The 23,072-nt window shown below is 58.3% G+C and overlaps 2 protein-coding genes across 5 annotated transcripts in view; one reads left to right on the top strand and one right to left on the bottom strand.

The window, feature by feature from the left end:
- The window catches only part of HDAC5 (histone deacetylase 5), a 37,606-nt gene extending 21,219 nt beyond the window's left edge, over positions 1-16,387 (top strand). For 2 of the 4 annotated variants that reach the window (XM_042914642.1, XM_042914641.1), the window contains exons 4-27: positions 2,991-3,250; positions 3,356-3,500; positions 3,601-3,715; positions 4,014-4,144; positions 4,276-4,422; positions 4,512-4,624; positions 4,941-5,072; positions 5,299-5,521; positions 7,542-7,753; positions 8,019-8,312; positions 9,032-9,197; positions 10,057-10,190; positions 10,812-10,932; positions 11,399-11,448; positions 11,618-11,725; positions 12,133-12,188; positions 12,338-12,425; positions 13,372-13,491; positions 13,749-13,846; positions 14,022-14,140; positions 14,765-14,898; positions 15,221-15,305; positions 15,436-15,601; positions 15,681-16,387. In XM_042914642.1, coding sequence (XP_042770576.1) covers positions 2,991-3,250; positions 3,356-3,500; positions 3,601-3,715; positions 4,014-4,144; positions 4,276-4,422; positions 4,512-4,624; positions 4,941-5,072; positions 5,299-5,521; positions 7,542-7,753; positions 8,019-8,312; positions 9,032-9,197; positions 10,057-10,190; positions 10,812-10,932; positions 11,399-11,448; positions 11,618-11,725; positions 12,133-12,188; positions 12,338-12,425; positions 13,372-13,491; positions 13,749-13,846; positions 14,022-14,140; positions 14,765-14,898; positions 15,221-15,305; positions 15,436-15,601; positions 15,681-15,720 — 3,257 coding nt within the window. In that variant the 3' untranslated portion in view covers positions 15,721-16,387. The remainder of the gene's footprint in view (positions 1-2,990; positions 3,251-3,355; positions 3,501-3,600; positions 3,716-4,013; positions 4,145-4,275; positions 4,423-4,511; positions 4,625-4,940; positions 5,073-5,298; positions 5,522-7,541; positions 7,754-8,018; positions 8,313-9,031; positions 9,198-10,056; positions 10,191-10,811; positions 10,933-11,398; positions 11,449-11,617; positions 11,726-12,132; positions 12,189-12,337; positions 12,426-13,371; positions 13,492-13,748; positions 13,847-14,021; positions 14,141-14,764; positions 14,899-15,220; positions 15,306-15,435; positions 15,602-15,680) is intronic. The other 2 variants (XM_042914644.1, XM_042914643.1) reach the window with 1 other exon arrangement.
- A 1,336-nt stretch (positions 16,388-17,723) lies between these two features.
- G6PC3 (glucose-6-phosphatase catalytic subunit 3) lies at positions 17,724-22,125 on the bottom strand. Its single transcript, XM_042914646.1, has 6 exons — positions 21,740-22,125; positions 19,746-19,852; positions 19,275-19,365; positions 18,958-19,076; positions 18,626-18,767; positions 17,724-18,392 (listed from the first exon to the last, which is right to left on the bottom strand). The coding sequence occupies exons 1-6, from the start codon at positions 21,955-21,957 to the stop codon at positions 18,029-18,031; spliced, it is 1,041 nt and encodes a 346-aa protein (XP_042770580.1). The 5' UTR covers positions 21,958-22,125; the 3' UTR covers positions 17,724-18,028.
- Positions 22,126-23,072: the final 947 nt, after the last annotated feature.

Here is a 23,072-nt window from a genome sequence, read left to right as displayed (position 1 = left end):
GGCCGTCCTGCCACCTGCATACCAATGGGGCTGTGGCTCCCATTGCATTGGGGCCTAGCATCTCTGCTGTGGCGGCGGCTGCGTGGGAGCCCTGGTGGGAGATTCCCCTTGCCTGAGCCCGTGCCCTCTCTGCAGGGCTCCTGCAAGGGAAGCCAGCACTGCTGGCTGTAGTTCCATCCCTAGCAGGGTTATCTGCTGGGAGCCAGGAGTGCTTGGACCCCTGCCCTTCCCTGGGCGGGCAGGCTGGCAGGCATCCGGCTCCTGCAGCCCCAGCAGCCCCAGCACCGCCGGGAGCAGCAGGTTGAAGCCTGTCCTCCTCTTGGCTGAGTGGTCAGAGTGCCACGGGCCAAGCCAGCCTCACTGAGGAATAGATAACTCTCCAGCCGGCTTGGGGCTTTGTTGAGCACTTCTAGCACTGAGGAGACCTGAGGCTGGCTGCTGGTTCCTTGCTGTCACCCTGCTTTGCACCCTGGGTGGGGTCGGCCACCTCCAGAAAAGCCCTTTGCAGGGCCTTTCCGAGGGCGCTTCCTCCCGGTGCTGGGGCAGGACGTGGGTTGGGAGGGAAAGTGAGCGAGTGTGTGTGTGTCTGTGTATGGAACCCCACCCTCCTGGCCACATCTGGCCACTCCTGCACATGTGGCTCTGGCCTCGTGGCCACAGAGTCGTCAGTGTGGCTGGCGGGCAAACCGCAGAGGAATGTGCCTAGCAGTGCTGGGCGGAGAAGGGGCTGGTGGGGACCGAGATGCTCTGCTCAGGCTTTACCGTCCCATCCCCACCTCCACTGGGTCCCAGGGGCCATATTCAGGCATAAGGGTGGTAGCGGGGCCTTAGCCTTCAGCAGGCTTTGCCCCTGCCTGGGTGACACTCATTCAGTATGGGTTCCCTGGAGAGATCCAGGCCCATGAGTTGCACAGGGTCTAGAAGCCTCTCTTAGATCAGCCCTTAGTCCTCTCCCAGCTCCCTCTCCACTCCCGATGAGGATCGATGATGGGGGCCTGGGCAGACCCCTGCTTATGAGGGGAGGAGACACTGGTAGCCACCAAGATGTTGGGGTCCTTCCATCTCCAGGCCCTTCCTTGCCACAGGAAGGTCTTCCCAGCTCCCTGTGGCCTCCCTGGGCTAGAGTGAGAAAAGTGAGGGCTTTCTTTGGAGAATGAAATGGAAAAGAAACAAGGTGGGTCGGCCCTGCCTCTCTCACTTCCTCCTTCCTAGGCAGTGGGTAGCCTGCCTTCCCCTTCCTGCTGGAGGCTCTGTGGAGTGTGGGTTGGGCTTGGGGCTCCCTGCTGGTGTGGTGTTTGCCCAGTTGCCCTGGCAACCACGGGGCAGTGGTGGGGAGTGACATTCAGTGACCAGAGGACAGTGTACAGGGATCAAGAGGTCGAGACCCATGCTTCCCATAAGCCCATTGGAACATTTGCCTCTCCCTGGGGCCCCCTCAGCCCATTGCCCGCATGGGGGCCTGGACCCGAAGTCTTGGGACCCAGCAGACCGCTCCACCCCTTTCCCCTCCCCAGCGGGTTCTCCCTGAGACCAGAGTTCTGAGATCTCTGCCTGAGCTCCAGCCTCCGCCCCCCTTGCCATTACCCTTCTTCCTGTCTGATTCCCTTTCCTTTCCTGTCTCCTCCTCCCACCTCCTCCCTGCTCCTGCCCGCCCATTCTCTCATTCCCCCTCCCCCCAGGCACAGCTGCTGTTTGGCTCACTCTATATATAGCGGCATTTTCAGGGTAATTACAATAAAACTGTTGAAAGGAGATAATCCAGCAAAGGAAGCAGAGTCTGACTCCCAGCCCCCTCCTGTCCCTGGTTTGGTGCAGCCCTGCACCCCCTTTCCCTGAGTCCTGCTCCAACCCCCCCCCCCCCCCCCCCCCCCCCGCGCCATTCTTACAGCCTCTCCCTTGGGCCCCATCTTCCCTAGCTGGGTGTGGGGCAGAGAAAAGGGGAAAGGGTACGGGTGTCCTGAGGGTCCCCACAGGCTTCTCCTGGGTTTCCCAAGGGCCCTGGCTGCCAGCCCCATCAGTTCTAGAACCAGCCTCTGTGCTTCAGTTTCTTTAGGTTTCTTGGCAGGGAATGTGTGATGCTGAGAGGTGGGGAGGCGGCATGGGAAGGATAGTGGTTAAAAGCATAGGGTTTGGATTCACATTCTGGTTCTTTGATCACCTGGCTGTGTGTGTTTGGTCATGTACTTAAACCTTTTTTTCTTTCGGGGCGCCCGGGTGGCTCGGTTGGTTGAGCGGCCAGCTTAGGCTCAGGTCACGATTTCACAGTTTGTGAGTTCGAGCCCCACGTCAGGCTCTGTGCTGACAGCTCCGAGCCTGGAGCCTGCTTCGGATTCTGTGTCTCCCTCTCTCTCTGACCCTTCCCTGCTCATGCTCTGTGTCTCTCTCTCTCTCTCAAAACTAAATAAATATTAAAAAAACTTTTAAAAACACAACAACCTATTTTCTTTCTCTTTTTAACTTTATTTATTTATTTTGGGGGGTGGGGAGACAGAGACAGAGGGAGAATCCCAAGCAGGTTCCACACTCAGCGTGGAGCTTGAGTCAGGGCTTGATCTCACGAACGGCGGGATCACGATCTGAGCTGAAATCAAGGGTCAGGCGCTTAACCTAACCGACTGAGCCACCCAGGTGTCCCTGTACTTGAACCTTTCTAAAGCCCGGCTTTCTCGTTAGGAAGGTAACTCGTGTAAGATGCCCAGTGGTGTTAACAAGACAATTTATTACGCGTTGAGCACTCACAATCTTCCCGGTGCCGTGCTTCACGCTTTTGCGTATTTTCTTATTGAAGTTCATGGCTTGGACCTCAATTAAGGAAGAACACTGATTCTGTGGAGCAGAGGGCTTTGACTGCCTCCACCCCCCACCCCGCCTGCCATCTATTCTCTTGGATCTAGTGGGCCTGCCGGGGAGCTTTCTGGGCCCCCAGCATGGCTACCACGGCCTAGTAGCGGTAGGATGGGCTCACTGACGCCTGTCTCTTCTCCCTGCAGTGGAGGTGAAGCCGGTGCTGCCGGGAGCCATGCCCAGCTCCATGGGGGGCGGGGGTGGAGGCAGCCCCAGCCCCGCGGAGCTGCGGGGTGCCCTGGCGGGCCCTGTGGACCCCTCACTGAGGGAGCAGCAGCTGCAGCAGGAGCTCCTGGCGCTCAAGCAGCAGCAGCAGCTGCAGAAGCAGCTCCTGTTCGCCGAGTTCCAGAAACAGCACGACCACCTGACGCGGCAGCATGAGGTCCAGCTGCAGAAGCACCTCAAGGTGAGCGAGGGGGGCGCGGGGGGGCTGCCCAGACCTCCGACCCCCGCCCGGACCTGGCTCACCCCATCCCTCCTTCCCCCTGCCCCCCTCCCTGTGCCTCTGCAGCAGCAGCAGGAGATGCTGGCGGCCAAGAGGCAGCAGGAGCTGGAGCAGCAGCGGCAGCGGGAGCAGCAGCGGCAGGAAGAGCTGGAGAAGCAGCGGCTGGAGCAGCAGCTGCTCATCCTGCGAAACAAGGAGAAGAGCAAAGAGAGTAAGGCCTGGGGCCTCCCGCTCCTGCCGCCCCCCCCCCCACCCCCAAGCTGTGGGCTCCTGGCCCTGAGCACCCAGGTCAGCGGCGCCCTGTCCTGCAGGTGCCATCGCCAGCACTGAGGTGAAGCTGAGGCTCCAGGAATTCCTCTTGTCGAAGTCAAAGGAGCCCACACCAGGCGGCCTCAACCATTCCCTCCCACAGCATCCCAAATGCTGGTAATGGCCCTGGGCGGGCATGGGTCACAGAGGTGCGTCCCCCCCCTCCCCCCCATCAGGGGCTGCCCAGTTGCAGGATGGCAGGGGGCTCCTGGCCGGAAGCCAGATACAGGCCCTGCGATCTCTCTCAGGAGACGAGATTGCCACCCCTGGCTTCCCTCCTTGTTCCCCTCCCCAGATTCACTTCCTGTCCCTTTATGCAGTGGGTATTTCCTAAATGTGACTGCCACTAGGTGGCAGGCCCAGCTGGCTGGGTAATAATCTAGGTCTGTTTCCATCCCCACCCCACACCCCCCAGGGGAGCCCACCATGCTTCTTTGGACCAGAGTTCCCCTCCCCAGAGTGGCCCCCCTGGGACGCCTCCCTCCTACAAACTGCCTTTGCTTGGGCCCTATGACAGCCGCGATGACTTCCCCCTCCGCAAAACAGGTGAGCAGTGCCCAACCTGGCCTCCCAGAGTATGGCTCCTTGGAGGTAGGGGTGGGAGTGTGAAGGGGCCAGGCTGCAGGCGTGTGCGCATCCGTGTAGCTGTATCTGAGCCCTGCCTACCTTCTCCCTAGCCTCTGAACCCAACTTGAAAGTGCGTTCGAGGCTAAAGCAGAAGGTGGCTGAGCGGAGAAGCAGTCCCCTCCTGCGTCGCAAGGACGGGACAGTCATTAGCACCTTTAAGAAGAGAGCTGTTGAGATCACTGGTGCCGGGCCTGGAGGTAAGGCCTCCTCTTTTGTTCCTGTTCTGAGGTCCTGGGAGTGGGGGGTGGCTCTGAGCAAGCCCAGGTGACAGCCAGTTCTCCCATAGTGTCGTCCGTGTGTAACAGCGCACCAGGCTCCGGCCCCAGCTCTCCCAACAGCTCCCACAGCACCATTGCTGAGAATGGCTTTACTGGCTCAGTCCCCAACATCCCCACTGAGGTACAGGCCTGCTGAGGGCTGGGCGGGCGGGCCAGAGCTGCTCTGTTTCCCTTGGAAGAAGGAAGGCAGCTCCTTCCTGTCTGTCTTGCTGAGAGTACCCGGCAGGGACCTCTCCGCCCACGTGGACAGGCTAGAGGGACCTGTTGCCTCTAAGTGGGATTTGTCCCATGGGCCTCTGAAGGACTATGATCTCTCAGTACTGCCCAGGTGGGGCTTGGTGTGGGGAGCGGGGAGCGAGGCACCATTCAGAGCCCTCGGCCCCAGGTGGCCCCCCCTTTGCCTGCTCTCATGCCTGTCTCTCCCGACTGCTCCCTAGATGCTCCCCCAGCACCGGGCCCTCCCTCTGGACAGCTCCCCCAACCAGTTCAGCCTCTACACGTCTCCCTCTCTGCCCAACATCTCCCTAGGGCTGCAGGCCACAGTCACTGTCACCAACTCGCACCTCACGGTAAGTGTGAGGCACACGCCCCATCCTCCCTCTGGTGTCTGGGTTTGTGGTCCTGGGTGCCCCCAGCTGGGGTTTTTGTCCTCACAAGGCCCCGAAGGAGATCAGATGGCCTTCCTCAGAGTTGGGCGGTGGGAGGTGGGTGGGTGAGGGATGCCGATCCAAAGTTGGCGGGACTGGGCATGGTATGTGCCTCTCCTTCATTTCCGTCTCTCTTTCCCTCCCCCAGGCCTCCCCGAAGCTGTCAACGCAGCAGGAGGCCGAGAGGCAGGCCCTCCAGTCCCTGCGGCAGGGTGGCGCGCTGACGGGCAAGTTCATGAGCACATCCTCCATCCCCGGCTGCCTGCTGGGCGTGGCGCTGGAGGGTGACACCAGCCCCCACGGGCATGCCTCCCTGCTGCAGCACGTGCTGCTGCTGGAGCAGGCTCGGCAGCAAAGCACCCTCATCGCTGGTGAGTGGGGGCGGCAGCTGTGCGAGGGAGTGGGTGTCAGGCTCCTCCTCCGAGGGCGCGAGGCAACCACCAGGGAGTAGCCGGGGACACTCTTCAGCTCTACCACAGCTCCCCTCCATGGCATCGTTGATTTCTTCTGTATCGCGTTGCTCGGACATTATCGAGCACCTCCAGCCCTCCAGGTGCTGTTCTCGACGACATCGATTGCTGCGATGTGCTCAGGTTCCAGAGCAGTGCCGTCCAGTAGAAATACAACGCAAGCCACATATGCAACTTAAAGTTTTCTAGGACCGCGTTAAAAATATATATAAAAAGAGGGGCGCCTGGCTGGCTCGATCAGCCGAGCATGTGACTCTTGATCTCGGGATTGTAAGTCTGAGTCCCGTGTTGGGTGTAGAGCTTACTTAAAATCTTTTTTTAATTTGAATTTCATTTCATTTCATTTCATTGTTTTAAAGTTTGAGAGAGAGAGAGAGAGAGGGAGAGAGCACGCACACATGCACAGGTGTGCACGTGAGCTCGTGAGCAAGGGAGGGAGAAGGAGAGAGAGGGGGGGAGAGAGAATCCCAAGCAGGCTCCATGTTGTCAGTGCAGAGCCTAGTGAAGGGCTTGATCTCCCGAACCGTGAGATCGTGACCTGAGCCGAGATCAGGAGTTGGACACTTAACCAACTGAGCCATCCAGGTGCCCCAGAATCTTTTTATTTTTATTTTTCATTTATTTTTTATTTTAGAGAGCACACAAGTGGGGCAGAGGGGGAAAGAGAGAGAGAGAGAGAGAGAGAGAGAGAGAGAGAATATCTTTAAGCAGGCTTCATGCTTAGTGTAGAGCCTGACATGGGGCTTGATCCCATGACCCTGGGATCATGACCTGAGCTGACATCAAGAGTTAGACCCTCAACCGACTGAGCCACCCAGGCACCCCAAAAATAAAAGCTTTAAAAAAATTGTGAAAGGAAACAGGTGAAATTAACTTTAATATATATACACGTACACATACATATTTTTAAGATTTTATTTATTTAGTTATTGTGCACACCCAGCGAAGGGCTTGAACTCACAACCCTGAGATCAAGAGTCTCACGCTCCTCCGACTGAACCAGCTGGGTGCCCCAACTTTGATATACGTTTAATTCGCCAGGTCTGGAATATTACCATGTCAACATATAATCAATATAAAGGGTTACCGATGAGACCATTTACTTTGTGCTTCATACTGTCTTGGAAATCCAGTGTGTATTTCATGTTTAGAGCACATCTCAACTCAGGCCACGTCTTAAGTGCTCAGGAGTCACATGTGGCTGCAACTGTGGGATTGGATGGCACAGCTTTGGGCAGTCAGACCATAAGCAGCTGGTGGCATCAGAAGAGGTTCTGCTTAAAAGACAAGTGATCCTTGGGGTGCCTGGGTGGCTTGGTCGGTTAAGCGTCCGACTTCGGGACTTCGGCTCGGGTCATGATCTCGCGGCCCGTGAGTTCGAGCCCCGTGTTGGGCTCTGTGCTGACTGCTCAGAGCCTGCAGCTTGTTTCAGATTCTGTGTCTCCCTCTGTCTCTGCCCCTCTCCTGTTCATGCTCTGTCTCTCTCTGTCTCAAAAATAAATAAACGTTGAAAAAAAAATTAAAAAAAAAAAAGACAAGTGATCCTGGCCCCCAGACTTCCCCACCTGATGGGATCCTTGTCTATGATCAGGGGGGTCTCGTTGCCGTTGGGGAAAGCTAGTCCTTGTTCAGCCATACTGAGGGCCTAAGACCGTATGTGCAGTCATAAGGGAATCAAAGAGAGAGAGTGGTGAGTCCAGGATGGCTTACAGGAGGCAGTGGCTCTGAGCCACAAAACTGTTGCATTGTGGGGAGGAGGAAGAAGGGGGCTCAGGTTTGGGGGCAGGGTGCCCCAGGCCCCTCCAAGGTTTCTCCTGATCATGTCGGTGGTGGTGTTCCAGGAGGGGGAGAGCCTCGGGGTAGAGGGGGGGCAGCCCGGAGCCCCGACAGTGATGGTTACTCGCCTTTCCCCACTGCACAGTGCCACTCCACGGGCAGTCCCCGCTGGTGACAGGTGAACGTGTGGCCACCAGCATGCGGACAGTGGGCAAGCTCCCGCGGCACCGGCCCTTGAGCCGCACTCAGTCCTCCCCGCTACCCCAGAGCCCCCAGGCCCTGCAGCAGCTGGTCATGCAGCAGCAGCACCAGCAGTTCCTGGAGAAACAGAAGCAACAGCAGCTGCAGCTGGGCAAGGTGAGCTGGGGGAGGCGAATGGCCAGGGCTGTGCTGGGGGCAGGACACCGGACGGCACCGGGCCGGCAGGCAGGGAGCGGGGGCTGACGCCCGGGGCCACTCCCCATGCCGTATCTGCTCCGAGTTGCCACCTTGCCTCACGCAGAAGCTCTGTACGGGCAGGGCGGCTACCAGGGAGAGGCAAGGGGAGGACGGACCCTCCTGGGCCACGGGCCGCACGGTCGCTCCCCCTCCCAGCTGGCGTGTCCCTTTGCTCTGCTCCCAGATCCTCACCAAGACTGGGGAGCTGCCACGGCAGCCCACCACCCACCCCGAGGAGACAGAGGAGGAGCTGACTGAGCAGCAGGAGGCCTTGCTTGGGGAGGGGGCCCTGACCATCCCCCGGGAAGGCTCCACGGAGAGTGAGAGTACGCAGGAAGACCTGGAGGAGGAGGAAGAGGAGGAGGAGGAGGAGGAGGAAGAGGAGGAGGAGGACTGCATCCAGGTCAAGGACGAGGAGGGCGAGAGCGGCACCGAGGAGGGGCCCGACTCGGAGGAGTCCAGTGCTGGTTACAAGAAGGTGCTCCCTCCACCCCGGCCCTTGATCGCCACCCCTCTGTCCCCTGCAGCCCCTTCCCATCTTTGCCTTTCCCTCTCCCTGGTCTGCGCTTCCCAGGCTTTCTGAAGAGAGCCAAAGCAGAGTGGGAAAGAGACAAGGGGCTATGGAAGGGGGCGCTGCTTGTGTTGGTCTCAGAGCCATCTGTGCCCCAGTCTGCCAGCCCCTCCCTGTGTCTGTGTCTGCCCTTGCCACAGGCTGCTTGTGTGTGTGTGTGTGTGTGTGTGTGTGTGTGTGTGTGCGCACGCGCGCGCGCACATGGCCTGTGTATCTGCGTTTCTGCTTGCGTAGGGCCGGTTGCGCATTGGTCTCTGCGAGCATGCGCGTGTGTACACACACACCCCCGCTGTTACTACAGTCCCCCTGCACCTAGAACGCACTCCATTCATTGCGGACACAGCCGAGCCCTCCGGGCCTGACTCATCCTGCCCCCTCCCACGCCCCCGTCCCTCCCAGCCTCTTACCTCAATGCTACTCTGGCGTGACTCATCCCTTCCCCCCACCCCCCTATCTCCTGGGAGGTGGAGATGGTGAAGGCTGGAGTGCCTCCTGTCCCTGGTGGGAGGAGATGGGGGAAGGGGGAGGTTTGGAAGAGAAGGACTGGAACAGGGGCCCCTTTGGGGGACCCGGGACATTTGCCCTCACTTGCGTCTCACGCTCCCTCCCACTCTCCTCCTGCCCAGGTGTTCTCAGATGCCCAGCAGCTGCAGCCCCTTCAGGTGTATCAGGCACCCCTCAGCCTGGCCACTGTGCCCCACCAGGCCCTGGGCCGCACCCAGTCCTCACCTGCTGCCCCTGGGGGCATGAAGAGCCCCCCAGACCAGCCCACCAAGCACCTCTTCACCACAGGTGAGCCCCACCCCCGCCAGCTGTCCTTCCACCGTGTGCCAGGGTGCCTGTGCATCGTGTCTAGCCTCGTGCGACCCGCTGAGGGACCACCTGTTTTTCGCACCATGGCCGCATAAGCCCTTGGGGCCCTGGGTGAAGAGAGCTCACTGTCTCAGTTGGTCCCTGCCCTTCTAGCTTCCTGTCCTCCTCCCTGTGGGGTCAAAAGTGAGGCCTCAGTCCGTTCCAGAAAGCTTTCCCACACGAAGCTGCCCTATGCTGGGCTCTGAGGGGGCACAGTTGCCTGGGGATGGCCCTGCCTCACCAGTGGGGTGTGGGGGGCTGGGGGAACGGCACACGGGCTGTGACAGAAGGGGGAAAGGTGGATGTGCCCTGAAGGGAGTAGAGTGTTGAGAGCATGATGTGCAGAAATCAAAACCAGTGGCGGGGGGGCGGGGGGGGGGGGCGCCTGGGTGGCTCAGTCAGTTAAGCGTCTGACTCTTGATTTCAGCTCAGGTCTATGATCTCACCTGAGATCCAGCCCCGCATCAGACTGTGCGCTGACCGCGCAGAGCCTGCTTGGGATTCTCTCCCTCTGTCTCTCTTCTCTCCAAATAAATACATAAACATTCAGGGGCAGGCTGGTTGAGGCTTGAGGAGCAGGGGGGGCTTTTGACGGGCGGTAATGGGAGAAAGGAACCGCGGGAGGAGAGGAGAGGGGCCGGTGTGTGGGAAGGCGGCTGGGGTGGGGCCGGGGTGGCCGTGGGGAGGTACTGGGGCCAGGGCTGACTGGGGAGAGCTTGGTGAGCTCTGCCGGGGATGGCGGTGGCCAGGCTGCGGTGGCCCAGAGCGGTGCTGGCTGACGGGTATGTCTCCGGTCCAGGTGTGGTCTACGACACGTTCATGCTGAAGCATCAGTGCATGTGCGGGAACACACACGTGCACCCTGAGCATGCCGGCCGGATCCAGAGCATCTGGTCTCGGCTGCAGGAGACAGGCCTGCTTAGCAAGTGTGAGGTGAGGGAGCCTCTCCTTCTTCCAGCTCCCTGCCCCCCCCCCTCCCCCCCGCCGCCCAAACCCAGCCCAGGCTTTTGTGTCTCTGTGTCCATGAGGCCTCTCTCTGTGTCTTCCTCATTTTTTTTTTCAACCCCTGACCTCAGGGTCAGTCCCTTCAGCCACCTCTCGGTTCCATCCCTCATAGTGCATTTTGCCGAGCGGGGGTGGTCCCGGACTAGGGTACGTGGGGGGCCAGGGCATACAGTAAAACCTGGGATTGTGAGGAACTTGTTCTGCGAGTGTTCCACAAGACGCCTCTAATCAATTTGAACTTGATAAACAAGCGATGTCTTGCAATACGAGTGGTACGGGACGCCGAACGTCACATGATCACCACTGAGCCAATGGTTCTTGAAATTCGCTTTGATATACAAGTGCTTTGGATTATAAGCATGTTTCCGGAACAAAGTATGTTCCCAAAGCAAGGTCTTACTGTACTCTCTCAAAATCCTTTGGATCTCTTAAGGCCGGAAAGCAGCTTCATGTGTCCCGGGCGGTAGGACAGAGAGAGGGTCTGGGCATCAGGGAGAGCTGGGCCTTCAGTGCATCCCCTCACTGGCCTCTTCTGCGCTCCCCGTACAGCGGATCCGGGGTCGCAAAGCCACACTGGACGAGATCCAGACGGTGCACTCCGAATACCACACCCTGCTCTATGGGACCAGCCCCCTCAACCGACAGAAGCTTGACAGCAAGAAGCTGCTTGGTGAGCCAGCAGGCATGGGGCAGGCTGTGTGCGCTGCCCTGGGGGATAGGGAGCTGTCGGCGTAGGCAAGTGGGTCCCAGTGGGCACAGATCATACCCTTGGCCGAGGTGGCACAGCCGCCACATTGCACACCTCCAGGGGGCGCCATTCACATAGACCACCGTGTGGGTGGGGTGCATTGCAGGAGGGTGGAGGGTGACAGGTCAGGCTTAGTGATGGGGGAGAGCTTTGCTCGTCTCCCTAATCGATCCATGCCCCTTTTTCCCCGCCGTCTGCCCCAGAGGTAAGGTGTTCCCGCCAGAGGACAGGGGACAGACCTCTCCCAGCTGGCGTGGGGTGCAGAGGCCTGTGCTTGGGTCTGGCCTTCTTTTTTTGGTGCTGGAGCTCACTGCCCTCTGGAGGCCCCAGCCTGTAGCCTTGGCACTTGAGGCAACTTCCAGAGTAGCTTTGTCCCTCTTCCTTGCAGGCCCCATCAGCCAGAAGATGTATGCCATGCTGCCTTGTGGGGGCATTGGGGTGAGTAGGGCACCTGCCAGTAGGGATGGATGGGCGGCACTCCCAGCTCTTGCCCCCCACCCCCCTTCCCCGCCCACCATGGCCGCTGGCCCACTGTCCAGGTGCCCACCCCCATTCTTGCCCTCCCCCTGCAGGGGGCACGCTGAAGCCTGCTCTCCTGCCCCCGCAGGTGGACAGTGACACTGTGTGGAACGAGATGCACTCCTCCAGTGCCGTGCGCATGGCAGTGGGCTGCCTGGTAGAGCTGGCTTTCAAGGTGGCAGCAGGAGAGCTCAAGGTGAGTGTGTGCCTGGGGCCTCGGCATCACGTGGCCTGGTCCTGCATCCTCAGGGGTAGAGGACGGGGGCAGCCTTGGCTTTCCCCTGAGCAAGCAGGCAACCTTAACTCTCAGGTGCCAGAGTGGGGGGGAGGTGATGGCTCCCGGGCCAGCCGGGGGGGTGAGTGGTAAAGAGGGACTGGCAAAGAGGCACTAACATCTGATGCTCTCGTGGGTCTCTTGAGATCAGAGGTGGTGTCTACTTGCCCACGTGGCCTGCGGCTGTGTTCTTAGTGTGTGGGATACATGTTTTTGACCTGTGTTCTCTTCCATGCCTGGTTTGTGTTTCTCTCCTCTGCGTCCACCCCTTCTGTGGCCACCTTGCCTGTCTATCTGTCGTCCCCGTCCCCCTGTCTGCACCTCTTCAGAATGGATTTGCCATCATCCGGCCCCCAGGACACCACGCAGAGGAATCCACAGCCATGTGAGTGCCACGCCCGCCCTGCCCTAGACCCGCTGCCCTCCTCCCTTCCCCTCTCCCTCTCAGCTGAGCTGATGTGTATCTTTTGCTCATGCAGCAAACAGTCTGCTAAAGCTGACCTCCCCCATCCTTTTCTCCCCCCCACCCACCAGGGGATTCTGCTTCTTCAACTCTGTAGCCATCACAGCCAAACTCCTACAGCAGAAGCTGAACGTGGGCAAGGTTCTCATCGTGGACTGGGTAGGCAGGGGGCTGGTGGGACCAGGGTCAGCCTTCAGGAAGGCACCCCCCCCCCCAACACTGCCACCTATTCCTTAGGTGCCCACACTGCTGCTGGGCCTGATGACTTACCTTATATCTTCCTGCTGGAGCATCAGCCCAGCCCTCCCATTCCCATGGGCCTCCCTCCTTGCTAAGAGAGACTCAAAAGTGGCCTGAGCCCCAGTCCACCTTGGCCCCGACCTTGTAGCCTCAAGCAACCAAGATTTTCTACCGTGAACAGTGTAGACTGTTGCCACCGTTGCTAGAGGTACTCTTGACTGGGGTTGGCTGTGTGCCAGGACACACGGTACTGCTCGTGGTTCGTCTCGAGTGGTAGGAGTCAGGATGCGCATTTCTATAAATGGAGAGACACTGAGCTGTTGGGTGAAATAGCCGACCAAAGTCACAGAGTTTGGGATGTTGGCACTGTGCTTCGGATGAGACCTTTTGGCCCCAGCACTTCTGCTCTTGCTCCTGGGCGCCACTTCTCAAACCCCGCCTCTCACGGCAGAGGGAAAGGCACCCGCCACTCCCCATAACTGGGAAGTAGCCAGGAGCAGTGCTCATCAAAGATGAGGACTCTTTGAAGCCCAACTGGCTTAAAAACTCACGTAAGTTGGGTCCTTCGGAGTGTATCTGCTTTCGGTTCCTTACTAGCCTTAAGGTTTCCCTCCACGCTGTTGAGGACAATGGTGCAGGGCGACCCGCTGTATTCGTCCCACGGCTTTGTATCTCTTCTGTACCGTGCCATGTTCTGGCCCACAGACCCTGGGTAGAGAAGTGTGGGGCGATACTGTTGCGGACAGAACACGCTGCCTTGCACCCCCAGAGTTCACCATAGGGTGGAGGTGGGGGGCAAGTGGAATTTTGACCATTGGGCCCGAGACTGGACCTTTTTTCTGACGCTCCCACCTCTGCCGTCTAGGACATTCACCACGGCAATGGCACCCAACAAGCGTTTTACAATGACCCGTCTGTGCTCTACATCTCCCTGCATCGCTATGACAACGGGAACTTCTTTCCAGGCTCTGGGGCTCCTGAAGAGGTACAGTTCCTGGGTTCAATCAAATATGGGGCCCCTTGGGGAGGTAGCAGAATGGGACCTAGCAGGGAGCCAGGGAGGCCTGTGGTGGTGCTGACATCCAGGGAGTCCGGGCTTCTAGCGGGAGGACCACGCAGGCCAACTGTCCCTCCACCAAGAGCAGCAGTGAGTGGAGTAAGGGCTGGACTCAGGGCTGAGGGCGGGGCCGATGTCTGGGATCCCCAGGCAGTGAGAATAACCCCTCCCCACCACGCTGCCAGGTTGGCGGAGGGCCAGGTGTGGGGTACAATGTGAACGTGGCATGGACGGGAGGTGTGGATCCCCCCATCGGAGATGTGGAGTACCTAACGGCCTTCAGGTGGGCACTGAGAAGGGCCAAGGGCAGGGTGGGAGCCCCCTGGGCCCTGCCATGGGAGGGGCAGAAGGCACTCAGGTTGGTGTGGGTGAGGGGTCTTGTCTCGGGGGGGAACACAGAGTGAGGGGAGGCCTGGCCTAGCCACCTGCCAGGGTCAGCTTGGGCCCTCCCTTTGCAGGACAGTGGTGATGCCCATTGCCCACGAGTTCTCACCTGACGTGGTCCTGGTCTCTGCCGGGTTTGATGCTGTTGAGGGACACCTGTCTCCACTGGGTGGCTACTCTGTCACCGCCAGATGTGAGCTGCTGGGGGATTGAGGGAGGGCGTGGAGCAGGAATAGACTGGCATTGCGGAGGTGGGGAGGAGGAAAGCGGAGGGGCAGGTCCAAGACGTGGAATCATCTTGGAGGGGCTTCCCACTCCCTCCGCCAACCTTGGCCTTGGGGTGGCGGGCAGGCATGTGGGTGTGGGGTAGCAGAGGGTAGATCTCCTCCCAGAGCCATAGGGGTGGGACTTGTTGATCCCTATGTTTCGGTGGTGCTCCTCATGACATAATTGGAATTTCTTTTAGCCCACTCGTTCTGTTTTGTCTTTATTTATTAAGATTTTTAAAAAGTTTTATTTACTTAAGCAATCTCTACACCCAATGTGGGTCTCAAACTCACGACCCTGAGATCAAGAGCCGCATGCTCCACCGACTGAGCCAGTCAGGCTCCCCTGTTGTCTTTTGCCTTTAACGGAGCATTTAGTCCGTTGACATTGAATTTTATCACGGATATATATCTGGGTTTAAGTCTACTATTTTATTTTGTGCTGTTTGTTCCTCCTCTCACGTTGCTTTTTCTCTCCTTTCTTATCTTCTTTTGAATTTTTTTTTTTTTTCCAAACCATTTTGGTTTCCTCACTTCGCCCATCCCTAAAGGTTTTGGCCACTTAACCAGGCAGCTGATGACGCTGGCAGGGGGCCGGGTGGTGCTGGCCCTGGAGGGAGGCCACGACTTGACCGCCATCTGTGATGCCTCTGAGGCCTGTGTCTCAGCTCTGCTCAGCGTGGAGGTAAGGGATGCAGGGAGGCACTGGGGGAAGTGGACTAGTAAGCCAGGGGGTGAGGGCCCAGGGAGAGGCCAGTAAGGGAGGGCCCCTTTCCTGATTAAGCAGCACTGAGCGCCCTTGGGAAGGTTTTCCTGGGTTCCAAAGACACCCGGCGGCTAGGGAGGGCTTTCTGACTCAGGGTTCCTCCTGGGTTCCTCAGGGTTCCTTTCTGCTGTTTACCCTTGTCACGGGAGATGGTTGGGGCTGAATGGGGTGCTCAGAGGGCCAGGCACCGCCACCCACTCCCCACCATAAGCCGTACGCCTTCTCTTCTTTCCCCTGCCAGCTGCAGCCCTTGGACGAGGCAGTCTTGCAACAAAAGCCCAACATCAACGCAGTGGCCACGCTAGAGAAAGTCATCGAGATCCAGAGTGCGTGGGGACAAGGCAGAGAGGCTCAGACCTCGGCTTGCCAAAGGGGCAGAAGCTTGTGGGTTTGCCAGGGCTGGGGATGTAGTATGCTTTCTGTCCTCCCTGATCCCCGTCTACCCCTCGTCCACAGGCAAACACTGGAGCTGCGTACAGAGGTTCGCTGCTGGTCTAGGCCGTTCCCTGCGGGAGGCCCAGGCAGGGGAGACGGAGGAGGCTGAGACTGTGAGCGCCATGGCCTTGCTGTCGGTGGGGGCCGAGCAGGCCCAGGCTGCTGCAGCCCGGGAGCACAGCCCCAGGTAAGGTTCCTCCTGACCTCTGCCCTCACCCAAGCCGGTGCCCCCACCTCAATGCCCCTCCCTGTGCTTGTTCCCACAGGCCGGCAGAGGAGCCCATGGAACAGGAGCCTGCCCTGTGACACCCTGGCCCCCGTCCCTCTGGGCTTCATCATTGTGATTTTGTTTATTTTTTCTATTAAAAACAAAAAGTCACACATTCAACAACGTGTGCTGTGTGGGTCTCTCAGCCTCGCCCCCCCTGCTCCTCTAAGCCGCCTCAGGCCTCCTGCCCAACTCCCCCCAGCAAGACCCACGTCTCCACTCTAGAAGTTTCCTCCCCCTGAAAGGTATGGGGGTACCCTTTCCAGCCTCACCTCCATGCTGTGTCCCGTACCCGCTTCTCTGCATTCTGTCCTTTTCCACCTTGGAGACTGGGCCGGCTTAAAGTGGGTGTGGGGCCCAGATAGTACCTTCTAGTTTTGGAGTCTCGCTAAGTGAGGAGGGAACAGTAAGTTTGGTGCCTTGGCTTCAGCTAACTGGGGGAAATGCCTTAATTTCACCCTCCTCCCCTCTCCAACCTCAGGGGAAGATCTGGAAGGTTGCTCTATAGTCTAAGATACAGAGTGGAGGGGAGGTGGGCTCCCACCCGCAATTCCCCACCCTTTTCCCTCTTTGTTGTCCTCACCATCTCTGCATAGACCCCTTCTCCTCCTCCTTTCTCCTGGCCTCAGCACCGGGGGAAGACTTGTGCCCTAGGATGTGGGCCTGTGGTCTGTGGGCAGGGCTGTCTGGCCTCATACTCCTCAGGACCTCTTTGCCCTTCCCAGGGGTTGGAGAGGGTCAACCCCTCTCCCAGGGGTTGGAGAGGGTTGGAGAGTGTGTGGGGAGGGATGGGGCTGGACTCCTGGGTTCGGAGGGACCAGGAGGAGTCTTAGAACCAGGCTTGCTCTCAGCCTTACTCTGTGGGCTTCCCTGCCCCTCTGCTGGCACAGCCTGGGGACGGGGAGGTGGTCCCTGCAAGGGCCGGGGGTGGTGGAGCCTCCAGGCTGGTGAGAGCCCCCTTGCTGTTCAGGACCAGATTTCCCCAGCTATCCAGTGGTCACTGGCCCACCTCCCTTCTGGGGCCTTTTACGTTGAAGCCTGGGGATGGTGAGAGTGGGGTTTCTAGAAGGGGGCAGGGCCAGAACCCAGGAGTCTGCCCTCACCTGTAGCTTCCCTTCCTCCTGGGCTGCCTCTCCTGGCCACTAGCCCAAGGGAGCTAAGACCAGGAGGGGCTGGGGGCCCGCAAGGCCTAGGGAATGCCGTCTAGCCCGTAGGAAACCAAAGATGGGAAGTGGCTCCTAGGGGGCTGCGTCTTCCTCGGTCCTCTTGTCAACACCACATACGCTTCTTTTCTGCCCCATCCCGAGGGCCCCCGCCGCCCACCGTCTGTTTACATATTATCCTAATGGGGGCCTGAGTAGGGTTGAGGGAGCCAGGGGAGGGGCAGGAGCCCCACCACCACTGGTTCGTTGCGTGCTTGTGTCCTGTGTGTTGTTAGTGTATTCTAGATCCTCCTGGGGGATGTGGATGGGGCTAGGCCCAGTGTACCAGGCCTCTCCATGCCGAGCCCCAGCTCCAGGCCCTTCTCTCTCTCCCATGGTTGGTCTGGTTCTCATGTAAACCCACTCCTTGCTTTGTCTCCCTGGATATGGATTTCAGTTAAGTATTTTGTAATCTGTTAAACTGTGTGTCCTTATGTAAATAAACTTGTTTCTGGCAGTGCCTTCTGGGGCTGATGTCTCTCTTCTCTGGGCTTCCAAATGGAGTAGAGGTTCCCATTCCCCACCCTGGCCAAAAAAAACGGCTCTTCTTTTCTCCAGCCCCTGGACTGGCCAATTTAGGAAACAGGAGGCTGGGGTGGGAGGGAGTGGAGTCTCTGTTCTGTAGATTAAAGACAAGGTGTCACTGAATGTAGCCATAGCATCTCATGGGACCTCTCTTGTGGCCTAGCCGATGATGCTGGGCCCAGGCTGAGGGTCTCTGGAAACAAGCGTTGTAGGGGGAGGGGGAGTGTACAACAGGTGGCCTGGCAAGGGTCTCACTTGCACACACACAGGCAAGTTCAACGGAAATGTGCGCATAGGCAAAAAAGAAATCCAGATGTATTCAAGGGCTTTTATTGGGGCCTCTGTGAACCCCTCACAGTGTTACAGGACCCCACTGGTCTTGATGTTGCCTTAGCTCTCCGGGGACTCAGGGGAAGGCAAAAGGACCGGCATTTTTGGGAGAAAGAAGGCCCTTTGGGGTGAAGACCAGATGCTAGAGAAGTGGGAGACTGAGGACGACCGGGGCCTGTGGGAGCTGGAAGGGGATGGGGCTGCCTCCTGGAGTGGGGAGGGAGGTCACAGATCACGGAGTGTTGGCTTTGGGGGGGGCGGGGCAAGTGGCAATAGGAGGCACTTGAAGTCAGGAAGAGCGGATGGGTGGTATTTCCTGGGCACTGAACGTGTGCACCACCCAGGGCACAAGGGCCAGGACGAGGCATGGCCAGAGGGTGTACTTGAGGAAATTGAAGATATAGAAAAGGCTGATCTGAGGTGGGTAGCCCAGCCAGTCCAGGGGGCCCAGCAGCCCCACGGCCAGAACAAGACAGACTATCTTCTGGCCATGTCCCAGGTATGCTCGCCGTACCTGGGCATAGCAGGGAGAGTGCAGGGCAATGCCCAGACCCAGGGCGGCCCCTGAGTCACGGCTCAGGGAGGCAAAGGGCCGGCTATCCAAGTGCACCCACTCAGGCCGCTCACACCACTTGGAGGCCAGACTGATGGACCTGTGGGGAGGAGGGGGTCTTTGCAGGAGAGACCTCCCCCCTCTGGAACCTAGAGGGCCAATGGCTCTCAGCCCCTTTGGAGTCTACCCCCATGTTGTGCTGTGACCCCAGGAGAGTCTGTGTGAACAGGTCACATGTTCCTTTTTGGCTACGACAAACCAGGGACCCACCGGGCTGGGTACGGGTGAGGCAAAACGGGCTCCGGCCTGCCCAAACTTCAAAGCAGGACTTACCAAGAAAGATCCAGGCCCAGTGTAAAAAGGGTCCAGTAGATGAGGCTGGCACCCAGCAAGAGGGCCAGTGAGGTCAATCCATAGAAGCTTAGCTCCCGCTCCATGGGTACCCGGGGGGCCATCAGCCAGCCCAGCGCAGCACCTAGGGAAGTAAGGTGACAGCAGCTTCAGGGAGTTTGGGGGATATGAGCCCCCTGAGCTGAAGGGCAGCTTGGCAGAATAGACAGGTATAAAAGGGCCTTGGGGTCAGCTATACGATGGGAGGATCCTATACGGGTCCTCCCACTGCCAGTGGCACCCCGTAGGCCCACCATGTTGCCCCAGTTGCTCACCAGTTATTAGGCCAGCCAGCACCTGGTGGGGGAAATGTGCCAAGAGGAAGACCCGGGACAGGCCGACCGCCAGTAGGAAGGTGCAGTAAGCCAGACTAGGTATCACCCTCACCCAGCGGCTACAAAGAAGAAAAGCAAACGGTTCAGGGGGTGTCCACACACAGCTTGGCTTCCCTCAGCACCCAAGCACTTCATGGTTTGACCAAATGCCCCCAGGGTCCCCAGAACTCCAGCTCCCAGGCTGCCCTGCTGCTGCGTTCTTTGGGTCCAGGGCACCATCACCCCTGTCCTCATTGGTAGGCAATGCCAACGTGTACCTGTGGGCCCGAGTGGCCATCTGGGAAGAGATGGCCGTCATTATGGGCCAGAGCGCTGCTCCCGTGATCATGCAATGTCCAGAAGGGCTGCCTGCCAGAGGATCCAGAAGATTGAGGTGAGAGGATGAGGGTGGAACCCAGGAGCCCCTGGCAATAGCTGAACCCCGTTGCCCACCCCCTGCATTGGTCCACGGCTCTCTCTGCCCTGAAGCCTTCTTCACCCCTGCCTGAGGCCACCGCTCTCAGGCTTCTGCTTTGTCTCTCAGATCTATTCTAAACAAGGTGGGCAGCTGGCACTCTAGCCTGGGTGCCCTCCTCTGGAATTCAGATCAGTCTTCCTGGGGTTTCTTAGCTCTCTGGGTCAGTAACTGAGAGGCTGGGCCTCTGGTTAGGCCACCCTGGCTGAAAAGTACCCTGAAACACTCACTGAACCCTAACCACACTGGCACAGGGAGATTTGGGGCTTCCCACCTGGACCAGTTTCACAAGAAGCAGGGAACTGGTGGACCTGGGCTGGGGCCTGGCTGTAGTAGCCAGACTCATGGACCCACCAAAAGGGCCTGTCTCCAAACAGAAGCCTAGAAGAGAACAGACAGAAGATGACATTATATGCGCACGCAGCCGGGGGAACAGGCGGGAGCAGAAGGATCCCCGGGAGTACTCTGGAGGGCCTGCAGGGTGGAGTCGGGAAGGGAGTCCAAGTCTGTGCATTACCTTGCCATGAGTTTTCACCTTGGAACAGAAGAACACATGCTATTTTTAAAGAAGTGATAAGGAGGAAAGAGATCGTGTGTGTGTGTGTGTGTGTGTGTGTGTGTGTGTGTGTGTATGCACATGAACGCTCTGAAATGCTCACTAGTCCCGCTCTTACTCCTCCCACTGCAGGGCCAGCTCTGCTCTTCCCATTCCTAGAGAGCCCAGGACTTGACTTTCTGTTGCTCCCAGACTCCCCACTGACCCTCCTGAATCTTCCTCTCTCCAGTTCCCAAACTCCAGTCTGAATTACCTACATGTGAACTCCTTGGGTGAGACTCTCTTGTTTGAGAACGGAAGTGGGAAATGGACAGAGGAGGCTGAGAAAGAATAAAGAGGACAAAAAGCTCAAAGTCCCCTGGCTGGTGACTTCACTGGACCCTGGGAAACCACATCCTGAAGAGGCGAGGCTGCTGTGGCCAGAAAGAGGAAAGGCAGGAGAGCAGAAAGATGCTGCTGGGGAGGGAGACAAAAGGCACCTGCCTCTCCTCACCACTAGGTTCGCACGCCAGGTGCTCAAAACACACTTAGGAAATGAATAGGAGCTTTGTCACTTGTTGGGGGGGGGGGGGCGGGCGGGCATTGAGAATGTCTACCCAAGGGAGTGGTCTGTCCTGTCGGGAACAGTAGAGGGGGAGGCTTATACGGACTCTGAGCGGGGAGAGAGCACAAAGCAAAGGGCAGTTAGGCAAGAAGGAAATGAGTAGACAGCTGTTTTTCCATTTTCAGGAGGAATGAAGCCTTTGCAGGGAAGAGTGGGAGGGAAGGTAATTCCTATTTTGTTTTTCAGCAAAGTCATTCCAGCCCATTCAAGTGTCTCCTATGAACTCCCTTCCCTCCCCCAGGCAGCAGAGGTTGAGGTGAGGGGAGGCACAGCTCCCCGCTGCACCCGAGAGAGACCAGGTGGCACAAAGAGATAAGGCCTGGGGGCCCCACCCACTTGCCTGGGATTCCTGGCTTCTAAGTCTGTGTGAAGTCTACCAGTGAATGAAGGAGAGAAGGAAGAAAAGTGTTCCCTGGAAGGCAGTGCTTTTCAAGTCTTACTATGCACTGCAATCACCTGAGGTCCCCGTTAAAATGCAGATTCTGATTCAGAAGCTCTGGCCCGGGGCCTGAGATCTTGCATTTCTAGCAAGTTTTCAAAGTGCTTCCTATGCTGCTGGTCATGGTCTGGGGAAACATACCTTAAATTTTGAGCCCTCTGTCCTTAGCTGCTAGTGTAAAGCCTGGCACAAAGCATGCTTCTTAACAACTATGTCAAATGAATGAATAGATGAATGAAAGAGTGAGCTGACAAGCAGGACCTTTTGCTACTTAAGTCACCACAGATGCTTCTTAAAATACAGATTCCCAACCCCTTCCCTTAAATTTCTAAGTCAGTATGTCTGCGGTGGGATGAGGTATTTGCGTTTTAAATATTGCATTGCACCCCTTAGGTGATTTCTCCCATCAGGCCTGTTTGAGAAACACTGGTCTCATGAGTAAGATGGGGACTCTTAGGTCTGAGTCCAAAATGCATGAAGATGCTCAAAGGAAAAAGTCAGGGACCCGGGGGTAGGGGTGAAGAGATCTTAAGGCCATGGGTTCAGTGGGGCGGGGTGGTGGGGGAGGTCCGAGCCTTTGAGGCACCTGCTGAGGGAGATCAGGGCTTGCCCAGGACTCAGGGCCGTTGGGGGTGGGGGACCAGGACGCCGAGGGCTTCGGTGTCTCACCACTTGAAGACGAGGTTGAGCCACTCGGTGATGAGGCTGATCCAGAGCACTGCGATGCCCACGCGGCGGGAGGCGTAGTAGGCCGCGGGGAAGTAGAACAGAAAGAGGCTCTTGGGATCGCCCAGAAAGGTGACCCAGAGCCACACGTTTTCCAGCCAAGGCAGCTGGTTCTGCAGCGCCTCGGCCATTGCGATGCCCGCGCCCAGCGTGGACTCCATGGCGACCGAGGGACCGGCCGGGCGGGGGTTTGCTCTATGGTGGAAGCCGAGGAGTGTCGGAGACGCCTCGGAGACGCCTCGGAGACGAGGATGCTGCTCTCCCCGCTGCGGTCCAAAAGCCCACCTTTCGGAGCCCTAGGCCCCGCCCCCTGCCAGCGACCGGCACAAGCCCCGCCCCTCCCCCGTCCCCCCCCCCCCCCCTCCCCCGGTAGTCCCTGACTCGCGCGAGCCCGGCCTCTAGCCGGTACCGTTTCCTCTAGTGTTCCACCCGGGTCTTCCTTTCTACTGGGCAGCGCAGGGGACAAATCTTTGCGAAGGCGTTTCCGCAAAGCCCCACGTGGCTGCTGTTGCCGGCACGTGGGCATTGGGTGCAGAGTCGGCTCCCGCTGCTGTTCCGGGTCAAGGGAAGGACTAACCTGCGGGTGGGCGACGTGCCCAGGGTTCTTGCTTTGCTGCTGCGAAGATGGATGTGTAATCTCCAAGGTCAGGATTCCTTCCAGACCAGACCTCTTTTCTCCAGTATCGCTGCCCTCCAAAGATATTCTGAGATTTCTTGGAGAGAGCGCTACGGAGACTCCTCCGAGGAGCCAGGCATCTCCGGTCGGCGCTGAAGCGGGGCTCTACATTTTCGGACACCGCTAATCGGCCCTTGCCTTTCTCCCCCAGCCCAAGAATCTCCCGCCCGAATTCGTCCGCTATTGATTTGGAAGCTGACAGATAAGCCTCTTGATTCTGAGGCGTCTAACCTAAACGCTTGCGAATTCTTACACATAGCAAGCAGTCCAAGTCTCACTTCCACTTCTAAGCTTGCCTTACCTCCCTCCTTGCCTTCCAAAACCCCGCTGGGCAGGTAAACCATGAGGTAGTAGCTGGGTTGGCATGGGAAGAGGAAGGGCACACACCCACGGCAAAATCTGGAATAATCCTCTCTAGGAACACACACGAAATAGAATCCTCACCTATTCTAGGCGAGGTCCTGCCAAGAGGCAGAGTTGGGGTGGGAGGAGACTGTTGAGTGGCTCCCCAGTTCCTTCCCACCTCAAGCAACTTTGTTCTTGGAGAGTTTTCTGCTGGGTGAATGAAAATGAGAATGTAAATATGGTTCTTCTTGGGGG

Source organism: Panthera leo, chromosome E1 (assembly GCF_018350215.1).
Source record: "Panthera leo isolate Ple1 chromosome E1, P.leo_Ple1_pat1.1, whole genome shotgun sequence".
NCBI lineage: Eukaryota > Metazoa > Chordata > Mammalia > Carnivora > Felidae > Panthera > Panthera leo.
Note: the sequence above shows the minus strand (reverse complement) of the source record. Positions and strands in the feature narration are given on the sequence as shown.